At 37.8% G+C, this 24,498-nt stretch overlaps 1 protein-coding gene across 2 annotated transcripts in view; it reads left to right on the top strand.

Annotated features, from left to right (window-relative positions):
* The window catches only part of PRKCA (protein kinase C alpha), a 199,035-nt gene that overhangs the window by 160,380 nt on the left and 14,157 nt on the right, over positions 1 to 24,498 (top strand). For both annotated transcript variants that reach the window (XM_034412652.3, XM_087886994.1), the window contains exons 6-11: positions 165 to 321; positions 415 to 549; positions 1,221 to 1,317; positions 16,921 to 17,064; positions 21,979 to 22,152; positions 23,699 to 23,790. In XM_034412652.3, the coding sequence (XP_034268543.2) occupies positions 165 to 321; positions 415 to 549; positions 1,221 to 1,317; positions 16,921 to 17,064; positions 21,979 to 22,152; positions 23,699 to 23,790 (799 nt within the window). The remainder of the gene's footprint in view (positions 1 to 164; positions 322 to 414; positions 550 to 1,220; positions 1,318 to 16,920; positions 17,065 to 21,978; positions 22,153 to 23,698; positions 23,791 to 24,498) is intronic.

Here is a 24,498-nt window from a genome sequence, read left to right as displayed (position 1 = left end):
GAGGCTGCGAGCATACCTAATACCCCTTCCTCCTCCTATTTTCCTTGCAACAATAACCCTATGAGGTGGGTTGAGCGGAGAGAGAGGGAATGGTCCAAGGTCACCCAGATGGCTTATTTTTATAATCTTTATAACTTACTGATAGTTATTTTGTATGTTTGCAGTGCGGGATGCAAGAAATCTAATCCCTATGGATCCCAATGGACTCTCAGACCCGTATGTTAAACTGAAACTTATTCCAGATCCTAAGAACGAAAGTAAACAGAAAACAAAAACTATCCGCTCAACACTCAATCCACACTGGAATGAGTCCTTCGCATTGTAAGTGGCATGTGGATATTTTGCTTAATCATTTTTCAATGACATTTTGTTGTATGAATGCCTAAATACGGTAAATTGCTTTTCTGTTCGTAGTAAATTAAAGCCCACAGACAAAGACAGAAGATTATCAGTGGAAGTCTGGGATTGGGATCGAACCACAAGGAATGATTTCATGGGATCCCTTTCTTTTGGGGTGTCAGAATTGAAGAAGTCGCCAGCTTGTGGGTGGTAAGACACCTTTGTAAACCCTGGACCATTAAATTGATCCATCCTTAACGTATTAACCATGCATTCTATTCAATTGTTGAAAAGCTTTCTCACTGTGTCAGTTAGATAGTTTACAGAACATGTAATTATTAGCTTATAGGAATTGGAAAGCAGAAAAGTTGCTGAGTTTTCAAATAATACTTCAGTCAGTAACTTGCTTTGATGTAGAAACAGCATATTTTTTTCCCCCAGTTGGTTCCCCAAAGAGTAGAAGAATCCAAGGCAATAATACAACCCCTCTTCCTGGTTTCTCCAGAAGGGATGATGAAGCAGCTTTCAAATCAGCTGCCTACTTAGCATCCTCTGTGCTAATTTCTTACTGCAGGGAAATGTTGCACCCTTTAGGATTATTTACCATCATTTATGAAGGAGAGCCTGTTTGGCCTCAGTAAATTTAGAATACTAGGACTGTGCACACAGCTTCCTATTTCTGGTCTTTTCTTATGGGGGAAAAAAATGACCTGCATTCAAAATTATTGCTTAACGCACTGTAAGCCGCCCTGAGTCTCCGGAGAAGGGCGGCATATAAATCAAATTAAAAAAAAAAAAAAAAAAAAAAAAAATAGTAAGAACAAAAATGCATAAAACGATCCTTTTTATATATCTCAAATTATTTTCCTCATATTGTTCAGGTATAAATTACTTAACCAGGAAGAAGGCGAGTATTATAATGTGCCAATACCAGAAGCTGATGAAGATGGAAATACAGAACTGAGGCAGAAGTTTGAGGTGAGAACATATTATTGCAGTCAATATAAGGTCATAGGGTGGTTTAGAGAAATATATAGGGGTCTGTTTTGGAGTCCGTTCTCGCATCTCAGAAGTTTTTCCTGTAGAAATACTACCTAAAAAATAAACATTTCAACACCTCTGGTCCCATTAGGTTAATACTATTCTTTTCTAGCCAGCAATTTGCTATGGTTCTATTCAGGGGTGAAATCTAAAAATGTTTGCTACCGGTGCTGTGGGCGTGGCTTAATTAGTGGGTGGGGCTTGGTGGTAAGGTGACTGGGAGGGCATGGCTTGGTGGTAAGGTGGGCGTGGCCAAGTCAATGTCACTTCTTTGCCCTTTTTTAACCTACAAAACACAACACAACTGGCTCACCCACAATATAAAAGCAGCTGTGCTAGACCCAAAATGGCCCCTGCAACAAGCAGGAACCTCACACAGCCACAAAAAGCCCAAAAAACCAACTTTCACACTTTACACACACAAAATTCCACATACAGCTTTGTGAGATTTTGTGTGTTTGTGTAGTTAGAGTGAAACACTACAGAAACACACTAAATCTCAGAAAGCTGCACAAATATTATTTTATTTTATTTTTATTTTTATATAAAAGCACCTAAATTTAAAACTTCCTAAACTTTAAATGGCTAGGTCTAAAAAAAGAACAACTAAAAAAAAACCCAATTAACTATTTTTTTAAAGCTCCCAAAGGGGAAAAAAACTTACCCAATAGAACAGGGGTCTCCAACCTTGGCAACGTTAAGACTTGTAGACTTCAACTCCCAGAATTCCTCAGCCAGCTTTGCTTTGCTGGCTGAGGAATTCTGGGAGTTGAAGTCCACAACTCCCTGCCTGCTTGATTGCAGGCAGGGAGATTCAGTTGCTTGCTGGTGCAATGGATTTGCAGGGATTACAGCAAGGCGTTGTAAACTGAGGGGAGGAGTGGGAAGGATTTTTGCTACTAGCCATTTAAAAGGAAAATAGTTTTTTTCTTTTACATGGCTCTGGTGATCCAAGCTGAGTTGCCTGATTAGCAGGCAACTCAGCTGGGATCGTCAGAGCTTGGCTGGTCAGAGCCATTTAAAAGAAAAAAAGGCTCTGATGATCGCGTGGCTCAGCTGGGCATGGGGGGCGGGGGCAGGGATTTTTGCTACCGGTTCTCCGAACTGCCTGCTGCCATCGCTACCTACTCGCCCGAGCCTGTCCGAACCAGGAGCATTTCACCCCGGTTCTATTACTTTCAGTATGTTGATAACACCCATTTAATACCAACATAAATTTCAGCACTTGTCATATTCACTGTTGTTTTTTTAAATTATTGCATTGATAAATTACACTTAAGTATAAAGTATGCATTCAGATTTGCAAAAAGATGTGACATGTAAAGGTTTGTGTCTGTTTCAGCTCATTTATGAATTCATTTGCCCAGGAGAGCCTAAATTTTGCTTTCAGCTGCAGTCTCTGGAACCCAATTAAGTGTATTGTGAATATTATTTTTCAATCAATTGGACAACTTTGACTTTAGTTTACTTTGGGGTATGTGTACAAAACATGTAAATACCTGGTCACTATACCTGTTTCTGATTTAAATTAATGCTGTTCTTATTAATGTTTAATTAATCTGACTTACTGTATCAATTTTAAACTTGTGGCACTCTCCTAGCATTGTGTATTTGTGTTTCACACTCCAGAGTTGCTGAGTTGTGGGGTCATTTCACTGCACATTTGTACCTGGAATGGAAGCATGCATGCAAAGAGGTGTAAAACTCAATTTTTTCTCTGCAGCCCATAACCTGCTCTGTCTGTTTGCTCATACAGTCAGCGTTGCTAGTTGTGCTGTGCTGATAGAGGTAGTCCTCTACTTATGACCACAATTGGGATCAGAATTTCTGTTGCTAATTTATCAAGATGACTGTTAAATGAGTTGCACTTGATTTTATGACCTTCTGCCGTGATTGTTAAATGAATCGCAGCAGTTGTTAAGTGAATCACATGATCTGTAAGCAGATCCTGCTTCCCCCCATTAACTTCACTTGACTGAAGCCAGCTGGGAAGGCTGCAAATCTTGATCACATGACCCCTGGGATGCTGCAACGGTCATAAACACATGCCAGTTGCCAAGCCCCTGAATTTTGATCATGGGGATGCTGCAATCGTTGTAAGTAATTTTTCAATCACATTATAACTTTGAACAGTCACTAAATGAATGGTTGTAAGTTGAGGACTACCCTCATTACTTTCTCAGTTTCACAGAGGGTTCTGCAAAGGTCACAGGAGATGCACAGAGTTTCCCTCTGTAGCAACCTCCTTTGAGCAACAGACCCTGGGAGAGCACTGGTCTCCTCAAAATTCTTCCTACATTCTGGTTGCTGACTTCTATCTCAAACCAGATATGTCTGGTAAAGCACTAAAGTTTCAAGTGAGAAACCAGAAGCCAACAGAGGAACCTAAACCTGCAAAAAGCAGAAAAGCAAATCTGGTGATTCCTGAACGTGCTGAATCTATCTATCTATCTATCTATCTATCTATCTATCTATCTATCTATCTATCTATCTATCTATCTATCTTCCTTTTTCTTTTTCGTAGGCTTTTATATGCATATTCTTTCTAGCCAGGTTTTACCTACGTAAGCTAAGATGTTCCTCAGCCCTAGTTCTGTGAAATCTCATTCACAAGTTTCTGGGCTTTTTGTATCCTGCTGAAAAGCAACAACTCTGTGCTGCAATTTGGGATATATATATATATATATATATATATATATATATATATATATATATATATATATATATATATCATAACTATGAGTTGCATTGATTTCTCTTCAAGTTTCTCTGCACTAAAAATTGTATTGTAAGCTAAGTGTTAAAATATATATATATATATATATATATATATATATATATATATATATATATATATAATAACACTTAGCTTACAATACAATTTTTAGTGCAGATCTCTTCAGGGAAAAAGACATCCTAGCAGGTCAACAAACTCAAGCATAATACTTGAAGAGAAATCAATGCAACTCATAGTTATGACCTGCAGTTTGAATTTAAAAAAATAAATGTTGCTATTAAATAATAACGCTGAAAACAATTTTTCCTAAATTACAAAAAAAAAAAAAAATCTATTCCAAGTTACAAAAAATATATAAATTGCACAATAGAGTCTCCTGAACTCCTAATATTGAACGAATATGTGCTTAATGATTGCTTATTTTAAAGTTTAAACACACTGTTACTTGGGAATATTGTCAACCTTAGAACACTGATTGACATAATTACTCAAATTTGAAACTGGTGTTGATCATTTAGGGAGACAAGTGTGACTCAGTTTTTTAGACATGATTCCTGTCTGGATATGAGCGGGGGTGGGAATTCTTTTAGGCGTATTTCAAATGTAGACAAATGCAGTGTGATTTACTGAAATGTAAATGCAAAAGGAAAACAGGAAAGATAAATGTCCCAAAGATGCTTTTTCAAGAGGCAACTGGACTTTCTGGTTTTTCTTTGAAGACGTTTTGCTTTTCATCCAAGAAGGAAAACATCTTCAAACAAAGACCAGAAAGTCCAATTGAAAAAGCACCTTTGGGACAACCATGACCTGGATGACTGAGAATCTCTATAAGGAAAGGTAAATGTTGTTATACATTTACCTTTTCATATAAGCAGCACTTCTCAGTTCACATGACCTACAGTTAAAGTAAGCTACTTTTATTTAGAAAATCTATATTTATTTTATTGGTATATGCTTGATTTTCATGCTGCCCTTTGGCTTGTAGTGGACAATCATGGCAGCTTTTTCAACGGGTACTTAATAGCTTGATTTTGTATTAAGGAGTAAATCAAGGAATGCAAGAAGATGGAACCACTAGCAGATTTCTCTAGAGACAAATTATTTTCTAGATATTTTTTTAAAACTATTATGTCTCCCTACTGTGTGGCATCATGAACTTCCTGGAAGCTCACCATTTCTTGGCAATTGTGAAAGATAAAAGAATTTGATTTGTAGTCTGCAATTTTAAGCTACTCTGGAATAGCAGCTGGAATAGTATGTTTGCTACCACTCCTCTAGGCAAGGGGTAACCAAACCAAAGTTCGCTGCAAGTACTGTTTAGTTCTTTTAGGTTTTTTCCCTTCTTTTAGCCAATTGATACATTAGACTCATTTTCCTCTTTTGATTATATTATTTCTGGGTTCAGAGGGTGAAGCCCTCCTGCCCCCTACTCCCCTCTCGGATGCACTTTCCTTGAGCTGAAAATATCAGCCTAATACTTCCATCTATATAATGAACATGGTAGAGAGACTGTATACAGACCATGGTATACAGGTAGTCCTCAACATATGACCACAATTGGGATCAGAATTTCTCATTGCTAAGCAAAGCAGTTGTTATGGTCATTTATTTGCCCTTAAGAAAAGCAAACTGTGTGAGGTTGGAGATAAAATAATAGTTCCCCCAATATTTTCTAACTAGCAGGGATGAACCTGTGAGCAAATAACGCAAATAAGAAACTTGGACAAATATACGTTTCCTGCTTATAAAGTGATTTTCTGTAAAATGATAAAAACTGTTGCTCAAGCTCATACAAATTTTCTCCAAATTGGAGACCTTGCAAGGTCAACTTCAGACAGGAGTGCTAATTGGCTGCTCCTTTTGGAATTTGTTGGAAAATATATCTCTGCTTTGCCATTCAAAGAAGCACTGAGCGGTTCCTAAATTACAGTCTTTAATAAAATAAATGCAGTTTTCAGAATAGGGTAATGTCATGGCATAATAAGCATTATGAGAGGGATGAGCAAACATCTGTGCCAGAGGACCTAAAATGTTGGCTAATGAAAGTAAGCATGATCACTCAGCTGGGTAGCTGTGTGCTACAGCGATTGTGAGAAATACAAATGAGTGTGCGTGCAGGCACATAGCATAATGATATCCAACTGCACAGAAAACTGATGATTGTTTCTAAGGACATTTTCATTGTGTAATGCTATACCGCAATTATCCTGCAATTCCTCTTTTTATCGTTTTATTTCAGTCTTTCGTCTAAAGATCTGCAAATTATTCTTTCACATACTGCAAGGTTCATTAAACTTATTGGAAATAAAGCAGTTTTTTCTCCCTTTTTCCCTCCCACTATTTAGAGAAGAGGACAGGTCAGTTTGGTGCCTATAATTCTCCCCTCCCCTTAACTTTTAGATGAAGCCCTTGGGAGAGGACATCCATCAGTTTAAAATAAAGTAATATCAGTATCAATATGTTATTGATACCCAACTTTACATTGCTATCCCAAACTAGGCTGGAGATGATGTTAATGTCTTGTCCTGACATCTGAAGGTTATTAAGATGGGAAAGCCTGCATTCTTTTAAGTTTTTCACTTTGGATTGTTTGAGGATCTCGGGAAGTCCATTCAAATATCATTATCTTGGCCTTCCTCTTCAGTGTACTTTTCCTTCATGTACTTGTCTAGTGATTTGGGCGAGATCATCCGTGGTTTTGGGGTGAAGTGTCACCTGTACGCTGATGATACTCAGCTGTACATCTCCACCCCAGACCACCCCAACGATGCCCTTGATGTGATGTCTCGCTGCCTGGAGGCCGTACGGGCCTGGATGGGGAGGAACAGGCTCAGACTCAACCCATCCAAGACCGAGTGGCTGTGGTTGCCGGCGTCCCGATATAGTCAGCAGGTGCCATCGCTGACTATTGGGGGTGAATCTTTGCCCCCCACAGAGAGGGCTCGCAATCTGGGTGTCCTCCTGGACGCACGGCTGTCTTTAGAAGAGCACATGACGGCCGTGGCCAGGGGGGCCTTTTATCAGGTTCGCCTGATCCGCCAGTTGCAGCCCTTTCTGGACCGGGACGCCTTGCGCACGGTCACTCATGCCCTTGTCACCTCCCGGCTGGACTATTGTAATGCTCTCTACATGGGGCTCCCCTTGAAGAGCACTCGGAGGCTCCAACTGGTCCAGAATGCAGCCGCGCGGGTGGTTATGGGCGCAACCCACTGTGCCCACGTGACACCCCTCCTGCGTGAGCTGCACTGGCTCCCAGTGGTCTTCCGGGTGCGATTCAAGGTGTTGGTTACCACCTTTAAAGCGCTCCATAGCATAGGACCCGGGTATCTTCGAGACCGTCTTCTGCCACCAATAGCCTCCCACTGACCAGTCCGTTCCCACAGAGAGGGTCTCCTCAGGGTGCCATCGGCCAAGTTATGTCGGCTGGCGACACCCAGGGGGAGGGCCTTCTCTGTGGGAGCCCCAGCCCTGTGGAATGAACTGCCCCCGGAAATACGCAAGATCTCCGACCTCCGGGTGTTCCGCTGCGCATTGAAGACCTTGTTGTTCCGCCAGGCAGGGCTGTCAATATAGTAATTTTAAATTGGGGTATTTTAATTTTTAGAGTTTTAAATCAGCCAAATTATTTAATTATTTTAATTTTTAATTATTGTTGTGTCTTGTGTTTTTAAACTGGCTGTACACCGCCCTGAGTCCTTCGGGAGAAGGGCGGTATAGAAATAAAATTATTATTATTATTATTATTATTATTATTATTATTATTATTATTATTATTATTATTATTATTATTATTATTTTATTTATTTATTTATTTATTTATTATTTATTTATTTATTTATTTATTTATTTATTGGTTCGATTTATATGCCGCCCTTCTCCGGAGACTCAGGGCGGCTTACAATGCGTTAAGCAATAGCCTTCATACTTTTGTATATACCTGCTTAGTTTCGGCCCCTCCAAGCGGTGTTCTTTTTTATATAAAGTCAGCTTATTGCCCCCACAATAAAGAACAAGGAAAAATTTGATCCTTGTTCATTCTCTCTCTATATATAAAACCAAACAACCCCAGAGTTCATCTTTTGTACATATCACCCTTCTCTATTTAATATACATTCTTCCATCGCACATGAATTCTTGATTCCCTCTCTTGTTCTACCACATACTCTTTTTCGGTAACCCATTCCCACTTTATTCAACTTCCTTTTAGTTTTCTCCGGACACATCCAGCACTCCCTTCCAGATAACAAAGTGGGGAGAAGCAAGCTCTTATTCACAGTTATTCTTTCTTTCAATAAACTTTTTCATATTCATATCAAGCACCGTGCTACCCACGATCTTTCTCCTAGCATTTTCCCATCATAAAATTTCTTTGTCCCCAGTCTCCTCTTTAACATCTTGAAGCATTCTACTAAAAGTTCAATTTCATCCACTAGCTCTATGTTTTGCCATTTGTGTAGAAATCATCGTCTCCACTCATTATCAAAAGCAACTGTGTTGGTCATTGGTATATAAGTTTTTAGTTGTATATTTCATGGTAGCATGCTATCCATCCAGCATACACTGCAAGTCAAATTCTCAGCCAAAATACATCATAACTTGTTCATTATGTCTCCAACCAAATGTCACTACAAATATTTCTTATATATTTATGTAAATATATGACAAAGGGATGTTGATTTCAGCCTTATAAAGTGTGTGTGTGGAGAATGCCTAGACTGCTCCCTGTAGTTTTCTAGGCAATATTTTTAAGAAATAACTTGCAGTACTTTCAACTGAACTGGAAATGTTCTTGTTGGCCAAAGAAATCTCCATAGCTATCAATTTGTTACTAGCAGTAGCTCTGCTAAAAGGTAAGTCCAAAATGTTCACTATGTTTCTGTTACTCTCAGCTGACAAGGACTAATGTGTTCTCTTGATAACACATTTCATTTTTTAAACCACACGAGGGCAGTAGCACATTACTATAACACAAATACCGGTATAATTGGTAACTATTCCTTTAAGAAATAAATCAATAAATGATGCATAATATCTAATCTCAGCAAATTATTCATAAAATGAACAGATCCATCTTTTAGCTAATGGTAAGTATTTATCTAGATCATCTAGCCCTAACATTTAAGTAATTATGATATACCAATATGTAGTGTGTAAATTTATATCTTGCAAATAAACTCCATATATGCTCCAGCCATAATCTTCTCTTCTCATTCTTTCATAAAGCAAACAAGTATTCTAGGATCAGTAATTTATTCTGATTGAATATTTCATTAACTAAACATGTATCTCTCCTCCAATTTAACCTCCACACAGGTTAAATACAAAAGCTCTTCTTTGAGCTTTTGAATTCCTATGGAAATAATAGAACAATGGGATTTTTTTCTTTATTCCACTCTTGGTTATTTCATGCAGAACCTGTTCATTTTGCTCATTTATCATAACATTCCTGCTGTTGGTCAATGTCATCTAACCATTTAACTGTTTACCTCATGATATCCCCGTTACAACCCCTTTTTTCTTCCTCAAAGGAGTCGTAATTCAGAGGCCTGTCCTGTTCCAAAATTGTCCTCTAGCTTGTCTCAAGACTGAAGTCTTCTTGCCATCATAGGAAAAAAATACTTAATATGGGTAATATGTAGAATTTCAGGCAGGCTTACATCAGGTAGATGTAAGCAGTTAGGAGAACAACAAGAAGGAAAAATAAAGATGAAGTGGGATATTTCACTCGTTCTTAACTCTCTTCACACTTCACCCCAAATCTTTTCATTCTATTCCTTTGTTGGGGTACTCAACTGAATCTGCAAATCCTTAACAAACATATTCCCAAATATTTATCAGTTGTGCCACCATGTGTAATTTTTATCAAGAGTAATAATACTGATATTAAATGTTTACACAATGCCAGCTTCAATTTTCTTGTCATTTGTAGAGAAAGGGAATTAAGACTTAAAGATGAAAGCAAAGTGCGTGTTGCGTTCAGTCAGCTTGTACATCAACACCAGAACTTGAACTGATAATTTCAATTGGCTTAAAGTATTAAAAAATCTAATTACTTGCCTCTTTTAAAACGTCTTCGCTCTTGGGAACTGCAATGTAGATGATTCTGCTAAAATTAAAAGCAGGCTCATTTTTTTCAGCTCATGCAAGGAAATTTGTGCTATTAGGCATTGCTTTGTACTTCTTTGTTCCCATGCTGATTATATCTATTTTTTTTTCTTAAGAACAAAGTAATAATTTACAAAGAACTGTTGCTTCTATGGATTTAGGTCGCTAAATTTGCTTGACTCACCTAAGAGAATTTTCTTAAATCAACTGCAGAAAAGAGCTGTTTATCCTTCTGGCCACTAGATGTCGCTGAAGTGAAAGAAAACAGTACAGTAAATGTGTTCCTTAGAAAATACAGCTTCATTTGTTCAGTGTGTAAAAAGCATTAACCAGATTCTAGCTTTCTACATACCGGGCAAATGAAATCAAGCTAGTGAGCTCCATAGAGATATAAAACATGTTGCTATGACAACCAGCCTATGGTGCTTTCTCAGATCAGATAGTGGTCTCCCTGCTACTGGCAATTTGTTGTAATGACTCACAATCTTAATTTTTTATATGGGTCTCATAGTCCCTCATGCTTTCTTGTACAACGTCCTTCTCTTCTTCTTCCACCCTCCTCCTCCTTAATTGTTTGATGTGATGTCCCATTGGCAAATTATGGTTCTCACTCTTGGGAAATCCCATTAAACTGTAGCTTCAAATTTTGGAAGACGAGATAGCTGTCATTGTTTGAACTGAACTGAGAAAAGAGTGTGTGTGTGTGCATGTCTATAGTAGTCTCTCTCTCTCTCTCTCTCTCTCACACACACACACACACACACACCATCTATCTATCCATCCATCCATCCATCCATCTATCTATTTATCTATCTGACTTAGACCTTGAGCCTGACTAGATGGCTCAGTGGCCAAGACACTGAGCTTGTCGATCAGAAAGGTTAGTGGTTCAGCAGTTCGAATCCCTAGTATAGATCTCCTATGTGAGCAGGGGGTTGGACTAGATGACCTCCAAGGTCCCTTCCAACTCTGTTACTGTTACCTTTCGATCCTATCTATCTATCTATCTATCTATCTATCTATCTATCTATCTATCTATCTGGCTGGCTGGCTGGCTGGCTGGCTGGCTAGCTGTCTAAATTAATATAAGCAATAGTGCACTGAATAATGCTGATTGGTTCTCCAGATTAGTAATTTACTTGAATGCAAGAGATTAAGTTTGCTTTCTGATAAAACTAAGAGATGTAAGAAGTGGGACTGTATGCAGCTTGTCTGTTTTTTTCAGCTTTCCGAAGACTCCTTATATGTAGCTTGGACCTATAGTTTCAGCCCCATTGTTGGTATGGGATTTCAGGAAGCAAAATTTCACCCAGAATTGGACCTTTTTTTCCCCATCTCAGCCCCACTTTGTAGCTTTAATATGCCATGCAAAGTCTGGTACAGCCCTTGACAGTCCAGCCATAAATTATGAGCCTTTGGGTGGACTGGGAAGTTTGCACAACTTGTTTCCCCACCCAGTTAAACATACTGTATGCGTTGGATCTAAAAGTCAGATTACATCAGGCTAGATGCCATTTGGCCTCAGTGATAATGTTTATATAATTAGGAACTGGGGTTAGGTTATAATCCGACATATGGGGATCTATGAGATAGAATAAGCTTGCTTTTTATTGCCATGTGAAGAACTTACTTCTAGGCATAAACTGATTTTGACAGGAAGAAAATGCACTTAAGTAGAAGAGATACTATAATAATTGCTGCTAGGTAAGCAAATTGGTAGGTAGGATGATATGGAATGAAGTTTCCCCTGAAATTTGAATGGCTCCCACCCTTACTTAAGAGCCTTAAAATAATTGGCTTTTCACCCAGGTCTTTGGCAAAGATAACTTCTGGGTTTGCTTTTGTTGTCATCTTGTTCTGTGTCTATTCTCTCTCTCCCCCTCTCCCTCTCCCCCCCTCCCTCCCTCCCCCTCCCTCCTATTTATGATGCAGTAGAATTTGTGGTTATACATAGTACGTATGCACCATTAAGATCATAATTTTCCATCGGTTCTAAATTAAGGGATACATGAAAGAGATTTACACAGGGTTTCCAAGTTGAGAAACAGACATGATGAAGTTGGCCTCTCTAGTTACAGAGCCGTGGTGGCGCAGTGGTTACAACACAGTATTGCAGGCTAACTCTGTCGACTGCCAAGGGGTTCGATCCTCACCAGCTAAAGGTTGCCTCAGATTTTCATCCTTCCGAGGCCAGTAAAATGAGGACCCAGATCGTTGTCAGCAATATGCGACTCTAGACAGCTTAGAGAGGGCTGTAAAGCACTGTGAAGCGGTATATAAGTCTAAGTGCTATTGCTACTGCTATAATAGATAGAAGTGAGTTTGAGTTTGTTTCTCATAGCCATATTGTTTATATCTTAGAGTTAAAAATGTATAAAGTGTGTCTTGCCTGTGGTTACAGGGTAAAAGAAAGGTCCAAGATAAGGTGCGTCCAAACCAAAGAAAGTAAGATTACATGCATGTCTTGGTTTTTTTCTTCTCTCATTAGAACTAATTTTAAAAAGAAAACCTAGGTTTGAGTTTGCCGTAAAAGGTTTTGTGTGGGGTTTTTGTTTGTTTGTTTGTTTGAATGTACTAAGAATATTAATTCCTATAGAAATGCATGTAGCTGTCTCCAGAACAGTTTGATACTTGATGCTTGTACTAACGTAGAAACCAGTGCTAACAAAAACGAACTCTGGTATCTGATGAAAGTTCATCAACAAAGCATGTGACCTGAAAAGGGACACAGGTGAACTTAAGCCCCTTCCATATTTTACAGAAGACTAAAGGTAAAATAGCAGTGGTAATAGAAGTCCTACTCAGCTCACACTTTGGCTGTGAGAGTTGGCACAAGGATTTTATATGATGTGTTGGTCTACAAGTGCATACAGAATCTGCCTATTTTTAAAAAAAATACCTATATAAGAAACCAAAGAGCAGAGACATCTTTTATTAAACATAGTTTTGACTGTATTAAACATATATTTTTAAATTTTTTAATAATGGTTGTTTTTATGTGCTTATTATTTTATTAATTGAAGCACACAGCCTGGAGTCAATTTTTGAGAGATTGACAGCCATATAAACTTGAGATTATGCGCACACTAGTCCCATTAATATCTAAAATTCTCCCCTCACTAAGACAAATGCAAGTGTCCTGCATGGGCTCAAGAATTATCTAGCGTGTGTTGCATACTGCACGGTGAAATCTGGCTTGTAATAGAGTGTGACAAAGTATTGTGATTCCGTTTTTGAAAGGTCTCTGTGTTCTTCACAACCAATACTATGAGAGAAATACTTTTAAAAGACATATTTTTTTCCTGAAGATCTATGTTAGAATGTTTATCTATTACTATGTTGGTCTTAACTGGTCTGTTTGATATCCTGTTTTCTTCTTCAACTTGCCAAGAAAGTTTAGAAATCAAACTTTTTTTTTCTATGTTGTTTGGTCACAGTTAATAGTCTTTAAACTGAATGATCATTTCTCATCGGAATTGGATTCTGTTGCTGCCTAACTATTTGCTGCCTATTAAAACTGTTCTTTTTCCACTTCCTGTTTCTCTTCTACCTTTATGCATGTCTTCACTAAATATGCAGCATGTTAATTCTTTTGAAATGCAGTCAAAATTTTCAGAACTCATTCCTTTCCCCCCTGTTAGGGGAAAATGTCTTCCTGAAAATGTAAGCCATCTGTCCTTGTTAGAAACCACGACTGAAGGACACATGTCTTCTGGAATGCAATATTTTAGATTCCTGTAGTTGTAGAACAATGAGCAATTTATTTATGCCCATTGTCTGAAATAAGTGTTTTTGAAACCAGCAGTTGGGGTTGTGTGGCAGGTGGAGGGAATCACCCAAGAAATAAGCATAATATAATTACCAAGTGTTTGCATGGTGCTTTGTGGAGATAGTGTAAAATTGTTCCAGGAAATTAGTTTTTGACTTTAAAACGGTAATTTAATTAAAACTATAAATCTTTTAAGACTGGGAAAATATGCACTACATGTTACGATACAATGATTAACCATATTTTGTTTCCTAAAAATGAGAACATGTTAATTGTATTTTGTGTTTTGAGTAATATTTTATATCCCTGCACTTGCCTTCAATATGTCAATAATTCATTGGATTATGATGTTCTAAGATCATTTCATAACAACAAAGAATAGCTGATTATATGTCTTAAATTAAGATGTGTATCTTGGACAATAATATTCAACAATTCCAAAATGGAAACTAAAATTGGCTAATTCTTCTGTTCAATCTCAAGTAATGTGGGGGATTATTCCTCAACAGCAGTAGGTCACAACTGTGGGAACTGGACAGGTTCTGTATTATCATTTTGAAATCAGAGAAGAAAAATTACAGATTATGTAGCATCACTGTCAACATCCAGCTTGAGTATCTAACTTTTCCAATAGTAACTCTTTTGTAGTATATTTCTGGACTGTGGATATTTACATTGTACTTTTCAAAACATTTCTTGATAAACAATCTAATGCTTGTATATTTGGGGAAATAGAAGACATCACAGAGCAACAGGGATTCCTTGGACATAATATCTCTTGATGCTTCCCATACTCTTAAGTAGTGTTGTTTCAAAGGACCTTTAAATTTTCTTCTTTATTTTGTTTTCTTATCAATACTAATTTCTGAACAATGTGATTTTTAAAGATTCATTCACTTGTAGCCAAAAATTTGTAAGAACCTCCTAGGTCAAGAATTGGAATTACTAAGGATATATAAATAATTCAATTTGCTTTGCTTTTCCATTCTCATGATGGGCAGGAGGGTCTCAAAGCAACTATGTTAGGTCAGATTTCAAGCAACTTGATTGCTTTGTAGCTTTCAGGAATGGATCCAGGAGGGGGCCTTTGCTCTTGAACGACACTCTTGTTGAGTAAATTGCACAGCATAGTAACTACAACATTGTCTGAATATGTTTAAAATGTACTGTTTCTAATTTTGACTTCAGCATAGGTCACAGGTTCTTTTACTTTCCATATTAGTGGGCTCCACAACCCCAGAGAGCCAACACAACCCCATCAGGCATCTAAGCAACACATCCACAAGTACTCTAAGGCTAGTACTCCTTGTTTACTTATACCACTTTTCCCCAAAACTACAACTCCTGTTCCTCTACGACTTCTCATTGCAAGCCTGAAGAACAGTCATGCTTCTATTTGCCTTATGCTGCTTCAGGCTGTTTTAGCATCCCAAACAAACACAACAGCCTTCCCTCTCACAGCAACACTACCACATCCAGCTGTCTCTCTGCTCATGTGTTATAGCCACCAACTTCTGGGCTGTTAGGGACAGGTGTTAAAGGGACAGGCCATCAGTGGCCCAAGTGCTGGCCATTTTGCTGGCAGCCTGTCCTCTCACAATATAGAATATAATGGAGGTGAACATGTGATATGAATTCTTAACATAACTCTTATGATTTTGTGAGCTTGTTGCTCCAACTAAATTGTCAAAATTTTCAGTGTCTTTTCTTTAATCGGATGATTGTTTAATACTAATACATCACTTAAGACATCCCACATGCCCACCCCAAGGTACACCCAGAAGTGTATTCTGGTGTGCTTCATGAGTTTTGATTGCTTACCATGGGATGGTTGTGTGGGAGGCTTTAGGGAAATCTTGCCATGAAAACATCACAAATGTTTCTCAGCTCTTGATATCCTACATTCCTGAACAGCTTCTTCTCTTTCTCCACCTCCTCCTCCTCCTCCTCCTCCTCCTCCTCCTCCTCCTTCTAACTTTTTCAAGAGCTGACAGTTTTTTGCATTTATATTATAGCATCTACACAATAGTACAGGAAAGGTAGGGGGAGAGGGGGAGGGGCGGGGAGGGAGAGAGGAAGAAAGATATATGAATCGTTCTATAAATAGATTTTTTCAGTCATTTTTTTAAAAAAATGCAAATAAAAAACAGTGAAATAAAATAGTAGAAGTTTGCAATTGGATTTTAAGGTAGAAATTTTCTTGGAGGTGAACTTTGTAGACATTCATGAATGGACACATTTTATATAAAGATTTGCTGTTTTAGTTATTCCAGTGTATGCTTCTGCAAGCCAAAAATCTTACCAAAAGGCTTCGAATGCAATGTTTTTACACTGAAATCAGCATTTGATTAGATATAAATTATGATGCTTGAAAATTGGCAATGATTTATTCAGTATGCTATCTATTCAGATAAAGTTTTTTAAAAAGCATCACAAACTGCTTGTAAGAAGTGTGAATTTCAACTAAATCATTAAAATGTTTAGTATGTTACTACATTCAAGCTGCCATCCTACTGCCATCCTACTCTGAGAATAAAATACTTTAAACTGAATGAGACTCTTACATCTTAACAGGTAGCGATACCTAGGATAAGCCCTGCATTTTATTTTGAACACTGTTCATGATTGAAAAGGGGACAAAATGGTAATTGAATTTTGAAATTTTAGCATGAAAGTAATGACCTACATTCTTTGGACTTTGCTTTGTTAACCCCCACCCCTCAAAGGTGTTGCTTCTACTTCTGTACTACTTTATATCATTTTAACTATATCCATAATTGAAATATTTGAATGGGCAGTTGAATTTGTGTTTGTTCACTGTTTACTATGAAGTATCTTCTGAAAGTATAAACCTTCAAACTTAACCTGATCTTTCATCATTTCTAAAACCAAACTGTAGGTCTGACAGCCATTTTCTTTGTTTGTTTAGAAAGCCAGGCTTGGCCCATCAGCTAACAAAGTTATATCTCCAGTTGAAGACCGGACTTGTAACTTACCATCCAATAATCTTGATCGGGTTAAACTAACAGACTTCAACTTTATAATGGTGCTTGGAAAAGGGAGCTTTGGGAAGGTAAGAAGTATTGATAATTTGCAAGGTTCTTTATAAACAATACCATTTCTAAAATATATACACAAATAACAAGAATGAAATATGGAAGGGATGTAATGCTTCTGGGTCTAGAAAAAAAAAAGTGGGGGGGGGAGAACTAATCTGGCACCCAAATCCAGACAATCTATTCCCCAAAACACTCCCAAAATTATGGTGCATATGCTCCTTGCGTAGACTAATGCAGAATAAGCTCAGTCAAAAGTTAGGAATAATGAAAAGTTTTTCATACCATTCCTGAATCTATAATTTCTGGTTTGAAATTAAAGATCAACAATATATTTATAATTTAAATGCAGTGACATATTTGTATCTTTAAAACAAACTTTGAATGTAGACTTGGCAGAAATAGCTTAAGCAGGAATTCTTCAGGTGTAAAGAATCTCCCCAGACTTCCAGGGTGTCAAGATTTCCTAGGGGAAAAATGCTAGCTTCTTATAGAGTAGGGGTGCCTGTGGGCCAGATGCGCCACGCCCATCCCAGCTCCAAGAAGGGGAAAAACATCACAAAACATCACGTGACAACAATGTGACACGGCGAGTTTGACACCCATGTTATAGAGGATCGTTCAAAACTTCATACTGAATCAGATGCTGTTTTAATCAAGTGAAGGTAGCTTAAATCATATGGTACTTTAGCTACCAAAACAAAGTCTATCCATGTTGGAGTAGATATACAAGGGTATTTCAGACACAGATTAGTATGTGCAATCTACTGACAGTCACAAAGTCGCTTATAGTAATGATCCAACTTCTGCATGATCAGAATAAAGCCATATTTTACTTTAAAAAAAGCCCAATCTCCAAGCAGTTTCATCTGGAGTCAGTTGGTATCTTGATTCCAAATTGTCCAACATGAAAACAAACTTAAGTGTCAGGTTTTGTGAATGAGGGTACAATATGATGCTATCTTGCTTTTAGGGAGACTAACGTAACAAAAATTAGAGACAAAGTAAAGAAGAGCACTCTTTAGAATCAAAAGCCAAGGTGTCATGAATTACGTAAATAAAAATTGGAAAAGCAGATCACCCGTAACAAATAAATTACCCCATTCATATATGTTTTAGTAAACAATTTACAGAAATATCAATACACCAGGAAGAAATATAAGGTTCTGAACTTAGATGGGGAAAACCAAATGCAAAATAGGTGATCCCTGATTTAGCACTAGCGAGAAGGATGTGGACGCCCCGGTAGACCAAAGATTAAACATAAATCAGCAATGTGCTGCAGCTATCAAAAGAATAAATGCGATCTTGGGTTGCATCAACTGTCAAGATGACAGGAATCATAGTAATGCTCTGTGCTGCAGTGGTAGGACCATACCTGTAATATTGTGTCCAGTTTTAATTGTCATAATGTAAGAAGGATGCTGAGAAACTGGGAAAAGTTCTGAGAGGAATAACAAAGACAGTGAGAGGCTTGGAATCTAAATCCTATGGAGAACAGTTCAAAGATGTGGGTATATTTAATCTTAAAGAATAGACTAAGGGAGATGTGATAGCAGTCTTCCAATACTTGAAGAACTGTAACAAAGAAGGTTTGGACTTATTGTTTTCATGGGCTCTGAGGATGGTAAAAAAACCTGAGGGTGGGACCTTTACAGAGGGAGACCTAAATTTAAAAGCAGGATGTTTTGCCAAGTGTCAGGGCAGTGATCAGGTGCCCTGGCAATGGGTTCTTTTGGATCCAGACAATAAATCCCCCAGTAAATAAAGGGGTTTTAAGCTTTAATATTACTATTATTCAAACAGATTGAAAATCATAACATAAAAAGCCCACGTACCAAGCAAGATAACATCTCTCACAAGCTGCCAGAAGCTCCTTAATAACAACCACAGTGATACCCCAAAGCAACAACAAAAACAACAACTCGAAGGTTTTTTTATCAAAACCTGGCACCATGGCTTCATGGCCTTGCTGTGACCAGGAGACTGCAAGACTTAACCTTGTCTTGCTGATTCTGGGATGGGAATCCAAGGCTTTCACAATAAGAAAAGCCTTGAAGCTAAATGAAGATTTCTCCCCTGTCTCCCTTATTAAGCAAGCAAGAGGGGGGTGGGGGATGCAGACCAGCTCAGAATGCCCATGGAGAAGATTCTCAATCATTGTCCCAAAGGTGCTTTTTCCAAAAGGTAACTGGAGTTTCTTGGTTTTGTTCTTTGAAAATGTTTCGCTATTCATCCAAGAAGCTTCTTCAATTCCTCATCCAAGAAGAAGCTTTTTGGATGAGAAGCGACACGTTTTCAAAGAAAAAAAACCCAAGAAACTCCAGTTGCCTTTTTAAAAGAGCAACTTTGGGATGACCAGCTCAAAATGAGCTCTAAACTTCGAGATTTTTCTTACTGTGAAGGAGAAATGAAAATATGTCACTAACTCTTTAAAATAACTGTGGTCTTCCTATATTTCCATCAGAGAGGAGGGACATCCTGATAAGGGAGAGTTATTAGCAATGGAACCACTTGCTTCCTGAACTCATGGGTGAACCTAGACTGAAGGTTTTCAGACAAAGATTGGACAGCTATTGTCTAGAATGGTCTAAAATTGCATTGGAAGACCTCCAAAGTACCTTCCAACCCAATGATTCTATGATTTTATTTTAAATCTGAAAGGGAGAAATGTTAGAGACACAGTTGATTTATTAATAATTCCTTTAGCTGTTCTGTTAACAAAGCTGCAATCCAATATTTGCCTACATGCCTACAATCCTACATTTGCTTTCATGAGGAATTAGTTTCACTAAATTCAGTGGGATTTAATTCTGAGGAGACATATATAAATTTTAGTGTAAATATAATAAAGGTTTAGTGTAAGCATAATAAAACTTGCTATTCAGGATCATGCTTCTGTACAGTTTGAGAGGTAAATACTGCTTTGAAAACATTATTTGATTAGGAGAATATATTGTATGTACAGTATTTGCTCAAGAATCTACTATATAAGCAGCTGGCAACTAGACTACTAGCCTTCCTTGTCCTATCTTTAAGCAACCTCAAGTTTTAATTGTTAAAATTAGAATATGCAAATTAGCAAAATATAGTCTAGCTGTTAATGAGGTGTCATGCTTTGTGCTTTGATGGAAGTGCAAAGAAATGAGTTGTGAAACTTGTTTTCCACAAAAGGAGCTATTTTGTGCGTCTTAATTATAATCCATTTAATAATATGTCATTTTTATATCAAGAAACATACAGGCGAGACGATTGACTCTTTTATTTATCCATTTATTTAATCAATTTATATAGGCACCCAATCATGTGCACTTCAGGGCAGGAAGATAAAAACTAAACAATAACAACCGTTGATCCTGACCTGAGGGGAGAAAGCTGGGTCTTAAAAGACAGGTACAGTTGAGGCTATTCAAATCTCAGGGAAAGTGCTCTTCTGGAGGACAGATGCAGTGTCAGAAAAGACACATCTCCTTGGTCCCACCAGAAGACACTATTTAAGATATGGAACCCAGACCTTAGACAGCCAAGCACTGAGATCTTTAAGTAGGATCAGCACATTGATAATGCCTATCGCCGTACTGATACAGTAAGTGATCTCATCCAGCAGCCTCATGTACAGGAGCTGGAACAAAACTAATGCCTGAGATACATCCCCTCACAGTAGAGACTTAGGACCAGACCTCTCTTTTCCATCAACACTAACTTAAATTGACCCTGGAAGAAAGAGCAGAACCATTGTAACATTGTGCCACCCATCCCCAACCCCTTGAGCTTGTCTAAAAGGATACCATGATCAATGGTATAACTGAGAGATCAAGGAGGGATACACACACCGCATTCTGAAGCAGTTGCAGGTCATCAAAAAATGCAATCAATGCCACCTTAGTGCTACATCCTGTTCTACTAGATTGAAGTGGTCCATACAATCCGCTTTCTCCAGGGTTCTCTGAAGCTTCAGGGTGACCACCTTCTCCAGAAAGAGAAAGTTGGAGACAGATAAAAAAAAGTATCCAACACTGTATGGTCTAGCAATAACTCCTTAACTGAAGGCAGAACTACCTCTCTCTCACTACTGGTTGGACCCACCTGCAGATCATTTCCTAGGAGGCTTTGATGAGCTAGAATTCGAACATGCAGGGGTGCCCCCCTTAATTTTCTCAGGGCCAACAGGCACAGATCCTTTCCAAATAACATTGATGGATCCATATCTCACTTAGCTGAATCTGAACAGCTGTAAACCAACCCAAAATGAACCCAATAAACTTTTTCTGCAGATGCCTCAAATAGTCCTCATAGCAATCCTTCAAAGGTATCCTAACCAATCCTTTCCTAGGAGAGCCACTGGACAACAATCCACCGACACAGTAAGAGTGGAGAAATAGTTGCATTTTGCTGCTTTTATTGTCACTGTGTAATCCTTATCAGAGGCTTTTAGACCAGTGTTCCATCAGCTTTGTTCTTCATCTCCAATGACATAATAAGAATTTCTTGTGCTATTTCATCTCCCAAAAATTTCTTTAAAAACTAGGTGGTGATTAGGATCCAATTAGGATCCACATGCAGGAAAATATCAATTTTAGGGCCTTATTCACCCTTTTATGAACTTCTGGAATAGTTAGTAACAGAGTTGGAAGGGACCTTGGAGGTCATCTAGTCCAACCCCCTGCTTACACAGGAGACCTATACTAGGGATTCGAACTGCCGACCTTTCTGCTCGACAAGCTCAGCATCTTAGCATCTGGAATAGTAGTTTTTATGTAAGAAATGGGAGAGCTACATTGAAAAAAACAAAACAGATTTCTTAGGCTACAAGTTAATGAATATATGTAGGGAACTGAATTACTAGAAAAACTTTTCCATCCACAACTGAATGGAAATTACTAGTGGTCTGTAGTCAGCAAAATATTCACCTTCTCTTTATATTTGCTCAGGTGATGCTCGCAGAACGAAAGGGAACAGAAGAATTGTATGCAGTCAAAATATTGAAAAAAGACGTGGTGATTCAAGATGATGATGTAGAGTGTACCATGGTTGAAAAGCGAGTTCTAGCTTTGATGGACAAACCTCCTTTCTTAACGCAGCTTCACTCTTGCTTCCAGACTGTGGTATGTGTTCACATGTCTTCCTTCTGCTGTGATTTCTAACACACACAGTGTTTGCTGTACTGACATCACAGAGCTTTTGAACTGTGTCAGTGAAAAATGGGGTGAGGTATGGAGATAAATAATATACAATAGTTCTGTCAGCTGATCTATTTATATATCAGCAGAAAGAAATGGAAAACCATCAGATGGTTAGCATTTCTTTTGAATATCTGCTAGATGATGGATGGATGGATGGACATGGTTGACATTCCTTGCATTTTATTTTATATATACATATATACATATATACATACATACACATACACATACACATACATATACATATACATATATATATATATAGTAGGTCTTTGGTTATCCGGGTTTTCTCCCGCGTAAAATTGGAAGTGTCTTGGCGACGTTTCGACGAAGTCTCATTCGTCATCTTCAGGCTGGTGTTTTCGGCTCCTAGAAGCACGAAGCCGAAAACACCAGCCTGAAGATGACGAATGAGACTTCGTCGTAATGTGTGAGGAGCCATCCCCTTAACAATATAAGGTCAAATTACTAGCATTGGATCCAGAGAGATCTGTTTCTAGGAGAGACAGTAATTTACATATAAATATATTTAACATTCAAATTGACAGCAGTCTTTGTCATCATTCAGAAAGAAACAACACAAGATAATCAGGAACACAGGAACATCATGGGGTAAATTAAACAGTATACAAACACACAGAAGAAAAAGGAGGGGAAAAAGGGAAACTCCCCTTTATACTTACAGCAACCAATCATAGCGTAGATTGCCTCATACATGAGTCAGCACTCTCTAATCAATCAACTACAACTGTGTTTTCTGGCCTATTATACACTTTACGGCTCCAGCTACTAAATTCAATATCCTAACATTATTTTATTTTATTATTTTATTTTGCTATGTACAAAGGAATGCAAGGGAATCCGTCTTGGCGGATGGAGAATGGGAAGGAGGAGTTGCACAGCTTAACAGCTGCCGTCATCCTGATAAAAGTCATTCTTGAAAGCTACTGTTTGCATTTCTTAATAGTGAAAAGAAAATAGCAGCTTAACAGAGGGAACAAAAAAGAATGCATATTACTTGTATTCATGATATTTAAGGTGGCCATAGGTTCTTTAAACAAGGATGCTGGAATTGCATCCTAAAAAGCAAGATTCTTCTAATGTCAATTGTTTCCCAGTACAATGTATCTAAAGAAAGAAGTGGAACATTCAGAATTAAGCAATTTGACTTATTTATATTTTAAAAACCGGGCTGGGGGAATCCATCTCATCTTACTGATGTAACTAATAATAACAATTATTGCTATAAAAAGAAAGAAGATCAAATATGCATCTGAATACAGAACATAATTTTAAAGTTGATCTAATTAGACCAATAAACAATTGCTTTCACTATCTGATAATTCGAGTGACTGTGTCCTAATTGTGAAGATGCACTTAAGACTCTTACCCCAATTTTCTGTATTGACCATTCCTGAGCGGCAGGTCCACTGCTTGACCTATTTGTTGGTTTCATATTGTCTGCTAGGATCGCCTGTACTTTGTCATGGAGTATGTGAATGGTGGTGACCTCATGTATCATATTCAGCAAGTAGGAAAATTTAAGGAGCCCCAAGCAGTGTGAGTGCATTTTCTGTTGATTTTATATTGAATTTGTCATAAAATATTCTGCTTTAGGAAGATGCATCTTTCCATTCCCTACCTTACTCATATTTTCTAGTTTTTTGGTGTAATTGACACTGCTTCACAGGAAAGCTAGCTTCAAAAACTCATCAATATTGCATAGACTAAACTACTCGGAAGAATTAAATTCCTAATTAGCACGGTCTCTATTAATTTCATACAATTAATCAAATAAACTTTTTGAAAGGAGCTGCATTTCTTATATTATTGTACTATGTGTGAATCATAGAGCAAATAAGGTGTAGTGTGAATCACAAGCATTTTAGAAACAAGCTGGCACTATAAACTCTACATTCAGATTGTCGAAAAGCAAACTAATATATCACAGTTCTTGCCTGAAATTAATAATATCTTGTCATAGAGGAGGAATCCTCATTTGTTCAAATTCCTTGTGTCTAATCACACTTGGCCAAATAAAGTATTCTATTCTATTCTCTTGTAAATAACAGGACTTTGAGTCATAGCATTATTGGAGTCTTCTGTGACTTGCAGCCATTGTGTTAACCTTGTCCCATAATCCTGTGTAAGCATCCTTACTTTTGCCCAGTGAGATGTGAACATTTAAATCAAGGGCCTGATCTCTTGGGAAAGGTTCTGTTTGTAATCTAGAATCCAGGACAATCCGGATTTTATAATAATGCAAGG

The sequence above is a fragment of the Pantherophis guttatus genome, chromosome 2 (genome assembly GCF_059756535.1).
Source record: "Pantherophis guttatus breed Tessera chromosome 2, ASM5975653v1, whole genome shotgun sequence".
NCBI lineage: Eukaryota > Metazoa > Chordata > Lepidosauria > Squamata > Colubridae > Pantherophis > Pantherophis guttatus.
This window is presented reverse-complemented; position numbering and strand designations above follow the sequence as displayed.